The 11,334-nt window shown below is 42.1% G+C and overlaps 1 protein-coding gene across 1 annotated transcript; it reads left to right on the plus strand.

The window, feature by feature from the left end:
* Window positions 1–2,486: 2,486 nt before the first annotated feature.
* On the plus strand, window positions 2,487–6,646 carry LOC133404858 (extracellular calcium-sensing receptor-like). The gene is made up of 6 exons (XM_061681293.1): window positions 2,487–2,626; window positions 2,743–3,031; window positions 3,121–3,933; window positions 4,598–4,825; window positions 4,900–5,023; window positions 5,733–6,646. The coding sequence occupies exons 1-6, from the start codon at window positions 2,490–2,492 to the stop codon at window positions 6,644–6,646; spliced, it is 2,505 nt and encodes an 834-aa protein (XP_061537277.1). The 5' UTR covers window positions 2,487–2,489.
* Window positions 6,647–11,334: the final 4,688 nt, after the last annotated feature.

The raw sequence follows: 11,334 nt of genomic DNA on the forward strand, positions 1-11,334 counted from the left end.
GTGACATTTTTCAGAGCTCCCTTCCTCATTTTAGCTGGGGCAACCAATAAGTCCAAAAATTCCTGCATAGAATCACCAAAATCTTCGGAGACTTTCAACCGAAGAGTACTGACTAAAAACCAAATTAACCACATATGGCAATCTTGAGCTAAGATCATTAAATGTTCCTTGGCCAACATTACGGGACGTTCTAGGATTTAAGGATGTTCTCAGAGGGGCGGATAGGTTTGGAATAGAAATATCAAATACTATCGCCGAGTGGTCTAAAATTCTTAGGACACAAGTATCAATGACAGAAACAGACAGGCCATAGCCTAGCACCACATCTAAAGTATGCCCATGTTGATGTGTTAGTCCAGACAGACACAAACTGTGTAAGATTCTAAAAGATTCTATGGCAATTTAAAAGTCATTGACTTTTAAGTGGCTTATTGTCACAACAAATGTGAATCATAAAATCACCAACAATCAATATCCATTCATCCATTTTCTGAGCCGCTTCTCCTCACTAGGGTCGCCGGGAGTGCTGGAGCCTATCCCAGCTGTCATCGGGCAGGAGGCGGGGTACACCCTGAACTGGTTGCCAGCCAATCGCTGGGCACATAGACACAAACAACCATTCGCACTCACAGTCATGCCTACGGGCAATTTAGAGTCTCCAATTAATGCATGTTTTTGGGATGTGGGAGGAAACCGGAGTGCCCGGAGAAAACTCACGCAGGCACGGGGAGAACATGCAAACTCCACACAGGCGGGGACGGGGATTGAACCCCGCACCTCAGAACTGTGAGACTGACGCTCGAACCAGTCGTCCACCGTGCCGCCACAACAATCAATAGTCTCTCATAAAGCAAAAAAAAAGATCTGGATAGAAATTCCGCAAATTCAGAAATGAAGCTATCATTGTACTTTGGTGGACAATAAATTGCAGCAACTAAAACAAATGAAGGATTACTTATCGTGAAAAGTTGTGATTCAGAGCTGGTTCATAGTCAGTAATCAATTCACATTTAAGACTGTCTTTGAAAAGTGAGGCAAAAAAAAGCTAAAAAAGCTTTTGTTTAGATGACAAAGTTCCGCTAGGAGCATTAGCTCCCTATCTCGCATCAAAGTCTCTGTTATAAGCATTAGGTCCAAAGCACGGTTAATAATAAAGTCACGTAGGACATCTTGACTTTCAGCTCCTTAGCTTTTCAGGTTGAGCAATCCAACAAATAGGACAAATTGTTTGTATTTGCACGTTTAAATCCATTGTGTGGGTGCAGCACCCTGTTTGTCACAACAGTCTGATTTGTCTGAATCGGAAGTTCTGTTAGTGACACGTGAGGCCTGAAAGGGGCGTTATCGCTGGCAGCAGTATGAGGATGTGGGACCACAGAAGAAGCGGAAGGAGGATGAAGAAGAAGGATAAACAGAAGGAATAGAAGAGACAGAAATTCATCCGTATCGATTACAAAATAGCCATCCACAAGTGCAGATTACATTATACTGTAAATTGTCTTAGTATGGGGCTACCCTGCTTGTTTGGATGAATGCCGTGAGTCTATAAAAACAAAAAACGATTCCAAAATAAATTAGGCCCCTTTAGTTACCTCTGATCCTTAATGATAAATCTCACCAAAAATTGTTTTTCAATTTACCCATCCAAGTACTAACTAGGCCCACTAGGCCCACCCCTGCTTATGTTATGGTACGTGATAACAATTGCGCTAACTATGTGGGAACAGTTGGGGGTTAGGGTTAGGGTCCATAAATGCATTATTGGATGGGATTAATGGGAAAGATCTCTCTGACCTGATGAAAGGACGCAAATGGACAGCAGGATTTATTTTACGGTATCACCAGAAAAGTGGACACTGTTATAACAGCAAATAGGGGGACATGTTCATATCAGTGTAACGCCCAGAGGCCAGAGCCCCCCCAACACACAGTTTTTACCGTATGTTCCCCATTTCTACCCCTTGTGCCCCCATGTGTCTGACAAAAAGTGACCTCGAAGCAGCCTTAAGTGCCCTTTGAGCAGCCAAAGTGCCCCTTAAAATCCCCCGTCCCGCCCCCAGTGGACGATTGGTTTCGGAGGGGCAAAAAGTGCCCTCGGAGCGGTAAAAAGTGCCCCAAAAGTACTGTGCCCCCCACTTTGAATGTTGTTCCGCCACCCGTGGTAATGGGCAAGTGTTGGCCAATTCTTTTGTCACCATGTATGAATTTATTCTCATGGAATTAATTGCGCATGAGGAAGAATTGCCATTTATGCTCTTTGTACTTAGAAATTAAAATTCACATTTCCACACACAAGACATCTTCACTTGTTTGGTTTCTTTGGGTCTCCTGAGGTATGAGATGAACCATGACAACTTCTCCCTCCTTTGTGTATAAAGCCCTGAGTGTGCTAGCAAGGCTGGCCTGGTCTGCACAGCAACACTATGTCACTGCTGAGCCTGCTGATCTTGGTCCTGCTCACAGAGAAGAAGGGGGAGTGTGTGTGCCAGATGCAGGGGCCACCGCACCTGCCTGAGCTGGCGCAAGACGGGGATCTTGTTATTGGCGCCATTTTTTCATTCCGCACAGGGCAGGATTATGCGGTTAATACATTTCAAGTAATTCCAGAGGTGCGACCGTGTAAAAAGTATGTACTGTTTAATACCATTAGACTGGACTATGTTTAATTAATGCATCTATTTGTCTGTTACTGCATACATTGCTTGAAATTGACACACAAGTTTGTGTTTATTATCATCCAAGCTTCAACTTTAGAGAATTTAAATTTGCTCAGGCGATGATATTCGCCATCAATGAGATCAACGAAAACCCCCAAATCCTTCCTCGCGTCAAGCTGGGTTACAAGATCTATGACGACTGTGGGACCATGGACATTCTGAGAGCTGCACTGGCGTTGATGGGTGGCCTTGAAAGAAAAGTTAGCGATGAAAACTGCACAAAAATTGAGACGGTGCAAGCTATCCTGGGACATTCGGGATCCAGACCGACCATCGCATTTGCACCGGTTGTAGGACGTTTCCATGTTCCGGTGGTGAGGAGAACTGTTTAGATGAGTTAAATATTGTAACAATGTATTATTTGGGAATGTCACCGCCCCGTCATTTTTCTTTGTGTTTACAGGTAAGCCATTTTGCCACTTGTGCCTGTCTCAGCAACAGGAAAGAGTATCCAACCTTTTTCAGAACCATTCCCAGTGACTACTACCAGAGCCGAGCCCTGGCAAAGTTGGTCAAGCACCTGGGCTGGACCTGGATCGGAGCCATAGCCGTGAATAATGAATATGGCCTCAATGGCATTGCTGCATTCATCCAGGCTGCCCAAGAATACGAAGTGTGCATCGAGTATTCTGATGCCTTCTCATCCTCTGGTCCACCTGAAGACCTGCAGAGGATATTATCCAAAATCCAAAGTGCTTCTTCCAAAGTAATAATGGCCTTTATGTCTCACAGAGAAATTAAGTTGCTGGCAAAGGAGCTGTACAAGCAGAACGTTACAGGTCTGCAGTGGGTCGGCAGTGACGCCTGGATTACGGATCACTCCCTGACTGACAGCGAGGGACACGGCGTACTCGTGGGCTCGCTGGGCTTCGCCGTCAGCAGGGCTCGGATCCCCGGGCTGGAGGAACACCTGAGGGGGCTCCACCCCTCGTTGTTCCCTCACAGCCAATTTGTGCGAGACTTCTGGGAGGATGTGTTTAACTGTTCCCTGAAAGCAACCACGACGGGGCAACAAAAGCCCTGCAGCGGCCTCGAGAGCTTGCGCAATGTCGAGTCACAATTCACAGATGTGTCCGAGCTGAGGTTTACCAACAATGTCTACAAGTCCGTTTACTCGGTGGCCCATGCTCTCGACGCCCTCCTCAAGTGTGGAGAAGTGAGCGGACCCTTTTCAAATTGGAGTTGTGCTAATAGTGCACATACTGAGCCATGGCAGGTGAGGAGAGGCTCAGTCAAAATTGCAGGCATCGGCCTCTTGTATCTACGACTGTATTAATAATCAGAACACATTTTATCCATTTAGCAACTTTTCAATGTACTCATAGTTGCTTAACATAAAAAAAAAAAAACAACAATAACAATTCAATATATATGAATATGAAGGCATGTTTGAGCAGGTGGGTTTTGAGCAGTAATATAAAGGTGTCTAGGTCTGTGCAGTGACATTGATTTCTTACTTTTGGAACACACGTCCCCAACACGACGTGTGATCCAAAAGTAATGGGGCAGCAATGGATATGGCTTTGACGCCCACCCCCCAATTTTATAAGATTTATATACAAAAATAAAACAGATACAAGAAGAAGAAAAAGTTTATAGTTAGGATTTATTTTGTGGCTTGGCTTAATAAAAGCTTTTTCTTTTAAAAAGCAAATTGTTGAAATAATATGCCCTAACTTTTAACCCCTCCTTAGCCAAGCTAAATATAATGTTTTAGTTGTAAAATATTGTTTTTTTCTGTGTTGCAGCAAAAAGCTGTTTGTTTGGGTATTGCAAGGTGGTTTTGCATTGCTTTAAATTAAACCAGTTCAAACATAATCCAATAAAATGCTTAAAACAGTGTGTTTAGTATGATTACAATTATTGCCCCTTCTCGCCAGGTCCTGCAGTATCTCAGCTCGGTGAACTTCACCACTCCAGGGGGGGAGAGAGTATATTTTGACAGTAACGGTGATTCGCCAGCCAGATACGAACTGGTCAACTTGCAGATAACTAACAGAGGCACTATGGAGGGAGTGACTGTGGGCATTTATGACGCTTCCCAGGTGGACAGCCATCAGTTCATCATGAGTAACATTCCTGTGGTGTGGGGTAATGGAAGCTCCGAGGTGAAGGTGGTTGTTGCCGAAACTCTACTTGTATATGCTGTATGAATGATTGGACTTGTGTGTTTGTGTGACAGGTGCCCATATCAGTGTGCAGTGAGAGTTGCCTCCCGGGAAGCCGCAAGGTCCTCCAGAAAGGACGTCCAGTGTGTTGCTACGAGTGCATCATGTGCCTCGCAGGAGAAATCAGTAACTCGACAGGTAATTTAACCAGAGGTGGCTCACACTCGCACTGTACACATAAGGGGAAGTATAGATACTTCTGTAAAAAAGTAGAAGTACTGTATCAACTCCTGCACTCTCTGAAATGTACTTAAGTACAAAATTTTAAAATATATATATTTGCATGATGAAAAAACAAATATGCACACAAAATTGTTTTCCTCTTCTATTAACTTACACAGGGCTCATATTGAAAGGAAGGGAAAAGAAATATCGCTGTCGTTTTTTTTTTTTTTTAAACAGAGCTAGGTAGCGTTGGCTCGACTTATATGCTACTGCTAATGCTGTGAACTGACTAACAAAAACTTACAGACATAAAGCCGCATGCTAACTTGAAACATAACAGGGATGTACGACATGGACTTAACAATTGTAAACACACAAAATGGTGGCATGAACTTACTTCCCATGGACACACACTGGGTGTAGATAACCACAAGTATATTCAGTAATAAGTGAAATACTGCTAGCTCTGTAATTGCATCACTCTCTCTCTGTATCGTAACGTATAGCGCTCTCTTTCCCGCTTGCTCTACCGTGACGTCATTCAAGCTATGGAGGACCCATGAAAATAGCATATTCTATATGACAAAAAGTGTTTGTTTTTCTGGTAACAAAGTACTTGTACCTTGTTACTTCCCCCCACTGAATTTGATATCAATGAAAACAAACCCTCTCCCCCTGACAGATTCTATACACTGCACGAAATGCTCACCAGAGTTCTGGTCCAACGAACGCAGAGACGCCTGCACGCCAAAAGAAATAGAGTTTCTGAGCTATGGAGAAATCCTGGGAACTCTTCTAGCCTTGTTCTCTTTACTAGGAGTGTTCCTGACCACAATGACAACGATAGTATTTTACTGCCACAAAGAAAGTCCTCTGGTCCGAGCGAACAACTCGGAACTGAGCTTCCTGCTGCTCTTCTCCTTAACCATGTGTTTCCTGTGCTCACTGACCTTCATCGGCCGCCCCACCGAGTGGTCGTGTATGCTGCGGCACACGGCCTTCGGCATCACGTTCGTGCTCTGCATCTCCTGCGTTCTGGGTAAAACCATATTGGTATTGATGGCCTTTAAAGCCTCACTTCCAGGCAGTTATCTCATGAAGTGGTTCGGACCAACGCAGCAGAGACTCTGCGTGGTGGCATTCACTCTAATCCAGGTGATCATCTGTATACTTTGGCTAACCATCAGCCCTCCTTTTCCATTTAAGAATTTGATACTGTACCAAGACAGAATCATCTTAGCGTGTCAACTGGGCTCTGCTCTAGGTTTCTGGGCTGTGCTTGGCTACATAGGAGTCCTGGCCATTTTGTGCTTTGTCATTGCATTTTTTGCTCGAAAGCTGCCTGATAATTTCAATGAAGCTAAATGTATCACCTTCAGTATGTTGATATTCTGTGCAGTTTGGTTCGCTTTCATACCTGCTTATATCAGCTCTCCGGGAAAGTTCACTGTGGCTGTGGAGATATTTGCTATCCTGGCCAGCAGTTACGGACTTCTTTTTTGCATTTTTATGCCAAAGTGCTTCATAATATTGTTTAGGCCCGAGAAGAACACTAAGAAACACATAATGGGAAAGTCAAATAATCAAATACGTTAATAAACAAAAAAATTTCAAATCTGCAGCAGTGTTCTTGTGTGCGTGAAATATAATATCCCTGCTTTTGTTTCAGAGCAAATATATGTATTTGCATGCCATTGATTCTGCCATACAAAATAAATAAAGCAAGCATTAGGAATGATTGCTTTTATTTGAGCCTTCAGTAATAAAAAGTTCAAGTCTACCTTACTGATGAAATTTAGAGTCTTCAATTAACCTACCATGCATGTTTTTGGGATGTGGGAGGAAACTGGAATACCCGGAGAAAACACGCGCAGGCACGGGGAGAACATGCAAACTCCACACAGGCGGGGTTGGAATTTGAACCGCGGTCCGCAGAACTGTGAGGCAGATGTGCTAACCAGTCGGCCACCATGCCGCCATTATTATTATTATTGTGCTTCTAAGCTCATCCTGTTCTCGTGATGTGTATTTTCCCTTTGAGGCACCTTGACAAATATAAATTAATAGTGAAAATGCGTGCAGTATGAGTATACCACATTACCTTTCCTAGAATTAATATACTACTAACATAAGGGATCCTCTGTGTAGCTTTTTCATCTTCAAATGAAACACACTTTCAAGTATGTACTAATTTGTAATTTCATTTGAAAGTTTTTAGTGTTTATGTCACACCGGCTACTGCAAAACATAAAAGAAGTGACAAATTATTTTAGGTTAAATTTCAAATTATATTCGGTATATCAAGAGGATGTCAGCCATTTAGAGACTCCCAAAGGCAACAATGTACTTCTGTTTACCTGCAGCAGGAACACGTGATTTCCAGGACATAGGCAGGAGTAGGTATTAAGTTTGAGTTGCTCTAATTAGGTATTCCATTCATCCATCCATCCATTATCTGAGCCGCTTCTCCTCACAAGGGTCGCTGGAGTGACCCTTGTGAGGAGGGGTCACTCCAGTGACCCAAGATGACCCTTGTAGATTATATAACTGGAAATCTGTGTGGTAGCATTTCAATATGGCTGAGGCCATGTACATTCACCCTAAAATCCCCTGATGGCTTCTCTCAAGTTCAAATAAATGATGATGCAATGGGACATATTGTACATAATACAAAAACAACAAAGACGAAGAAGACCAGTGGGAGATGAATATGTCCTCATCGGTTGTGTGCGGAACCTTTTTACCCTGAAGTGCTGGTCCACAGGGAGAGGATGAAAGACAGGAGGCAAGAGATGAAACAATGTTGCTTCTTCCCCTTACACAACAACATGGACAACAGGTGGTGTGTTGCCTCAAGCAGGAAACAAATAGTCTATGTTCATTTACACCCTAATCACAACATGCTTGTCTGCTTTATGCCAACTAAGAGCTTGCTTGGATCACTCATTACCTTCCTTGACTGTTGTTTCCCATTTTTGATCTAAAGCCCTACTTTTGATAAATTTTTAACTCGGTGTACTGTCTATATAGTGTATATAAATTGTTTTTTTCGACAGTAATTTAAAATTTCATTTGTCTTGTCCGAGTCAGAATGATTGTCTACTGTTACTCGTCTAATGTGTACCATACCTAGCTTTTCTATCGTTATATTATAATTGTCCTCCTTCCAAAAGGGACAAATGCTTCACACAAATGTATTTACTATATGGATTAAAGTACGGATTTTGACCGAGTCCATATAAAAAGCAGCTAAGCCACAAAAAATATTATTATTATAATTATTTTTCTTTCAGAATTTGACGAGCTGGTGTGTTCTGGATTGTTGTCCTACCGCAGAACCCAAGTGCACTTCTGGAACTGATGGCCGAAGACTGCTTCAGCATTTTGTAGCAAAGACCAGAATTCATGGTTCCATCAATCACAACAAGCTGTTCAGGTCCTGAAGGAGCGAAACAGCCCAAGACCATCACATTATCACCTCATCTGACTGTCGGTATGATGTTCATTTTTCCTGTGTTACATTTAAGCCAAATGGCTGTGGTAATTGAAAATTAACTCAGCTTTCCTCAAAATGTAATTAGCCAAAGTGAATTCATGATTTAACAAGGGGGAGACTTACTTTTTCACACAGGGCCAGGTAGCTTAGAAGAGCTTTGTTCCCCTTAATAGATAAACTCAACATTTAAAAACTTGATTTTATGTTTACTTGGGTTATGTTTGTCTGATATTTACATTTGTTTGATTATCTTACAAATGTGAGGAACTATGCAAAAAAAAAAAAGAAAAAATAATAATCATTTGAGAAGGGGGAAAATACTTTTTCATTGCGTGGTAGGTACCACGATACTTACATGTGTTTGTGTATGTATTTGTATATATATATATATATATATATATATATATATATATATATATATATATATATATATATACACACACACACACACTCACACACACATACACACACATATAGCGGCACGCTATATATTCAGTAAATTGCCCATAGGTGTGACTGTGAGTGTGAATGGTTGTTTGTTTGTATGTGCCCTGCGATTGGCTGGCAACCAGTTCAGGGTGTACCCCGCCTCCTGCCTGATGATAGCTGGGATAGGCTCCAGCACGCCCGCGACCCTAGTGAGGAGAAGCGGCTCAGAAAATGTATATATATATATATATATATATATATATAAAAGGACACCAAGAGGGATCCAGGGAATGAACCCGCAACTTCAAGTTACAGGACATTCACTCATGGATACTAGTACTATACTAGTACCTCCCTTTTACGCGGAGAAGGAGGTACTAAGCCCTCGTGAAAGTCCATGAGTACTGGTCAACCCCACAAAAAAAATATATATATAATTGCCTACAATAATAGGTTAAACCCTACATAGACCAACTATGATCCCAAAACACTTTGAATATAATTTTCAATTCACCATCATTACCTTTAAAAATATATATTTTTTCAGTTGATCAGAAAAAAATGTTAAAAAAATGTATCCAATGTGCAATAACGGTGGCACATACATTGCTGCTTGTTAACCCAGAAAAATACTAAATAACATGTTCCTCTTAGCCATTTTATTGTGTTTTTTGATGCATTGATCCATAGGTACTCACATTTTTTCAATACTAAAATGACACTTTAGAACTACTGTACCTTACGTGGGGCTGCTAGCCGTTAGCAGCTAGCATTGGAGCAGGGCAAAACAGAATGCGCACACATGCGCATGGAAAGATGCTAATAAGTGAACTTTTCAGCAACCAGTTGTAAATTAGGTTCCACAGAAAAATTTATAACGGTGACTTTGCAAATAGGCAGTGGCTCACGCAATTTCTATGTATTGAGTGACAGAGTCTCCTAAACAGCGAGGTGATGGATTTAGACACAGTATAATACAGTCCCTCAGTGATTGTACACTTTTGATGATTGGACACGATTGAACACATTTTCTGATTTGGGCATTCAGCTTGTTTCACTGAAAGAATCAGTCGCATGTTCTTGGTGATCGCCAAATAATCAAGCGTCATAGCAAACTGGGGCCCTGGGTGGATTGCTGTCACGTGTTTTCATGCTTGACATCCTTAAGCTTAGTACCTTAGAGATCTGCCCTCAGAGTTGCCTCCTACTCTTAGATGGCAGAAAGGAAGCCATAAAAAGTCAGCCCCCCCCCTCAGAGCAAAACAGACTGTGCTGAAGGCAAAGCTCTGAGATGACATCAGTGGCGTTGTTTTTTATGGCACTGCTCACATGGAAGGTGTCACCTGGCTGCTGTTCTCAGCACTGTCACCACGTCCATTGCGAGGGCTCAAACATGCCACCGCATGTTCTCCATAAAACTATGCTAACCTGTGACAGGTAAGTGAGATATTTAGCATATCCGTTCTCTATTTCATCTTCCAGTCTTTTTGTCCTGGATCTGGACACCACCAACAGAAACATCTGCAATCCAGCAAGTTCCTCAGCAGCTTGAATGATGGAGGCATCATTTTTATCACGTTTCATTTTCGAAGTAGCATATGAAGTAATAGCACTGGAATTAGAAGCTAAGCACCCTCACTGGTGTTTATTTTAAATGCCACCTCTGCTTATTTCTGTTGGAAATTACATGATGATGGTGATGTTATTTTGTACTAAATGAAGAATTTTCTTCCTCCTCACCTGTTTAGATCTATTCTGAAGAGTTCTGTCCCACGTAGGATCTTGTCAGGGAAAGATGCCACTTTGAATGACACACATTTGGAAGGGCCTCCGATGCATAAAGATCAAGAGGAAGAGCCTGCGTGGAAACAAAAATGTTTCAGACCGTTGCTATGTTTCATGCAATTTCAGGTCAACGATCTCCCTTTAAGCATGCAGGTGAGTAATAAATTCAAATGCAGGAGTTGCTCCTGGTTCCAGCTATATGTGTTTAGCTTGCTTATGAAGAAAATGCACTCATGACCTTTTGCATTTTTTTGCATTTTGTCCTCTGTGTAGATAAATTGCATCACACATCTGATTCAAAGCCGGTTCAACGTCCCTCACATCACTGCTCTTGCTCGATCGGACCTGCAAAACATGAATGGCAACCCCAAGCTCAAAACTGAGCAAAATATATTCAATAGAACTCAAATGTTGTCAGTTAGGTGTGTACTTGTGCTCCAACCTGGGGACAGAGGGATCGCGATGTCCTTGGTGTCATCAGAGACGGGTGACTTCAGGATCTGCTGTGAGCAGGTTTTGCCTCTAAAATTTCCTACGGATAAGATGAAATAATGTTTTTACATTCGCAATGTTA

Source organism: Phycodurus eques, chromosome 7, assembly GCF_024500275.1.
Source record: "Phycodurus eques isolate BA_2022a chromosome 7, UOR_Pequ_1.1, whole genome shotgun sequence".
Lineage (NCBI taxonomy): Eukaryota > Metazoa > Chordata > Actinopteri > Syngnathiformes > Syngnathidae > Phycodurus > Phycodurus eques.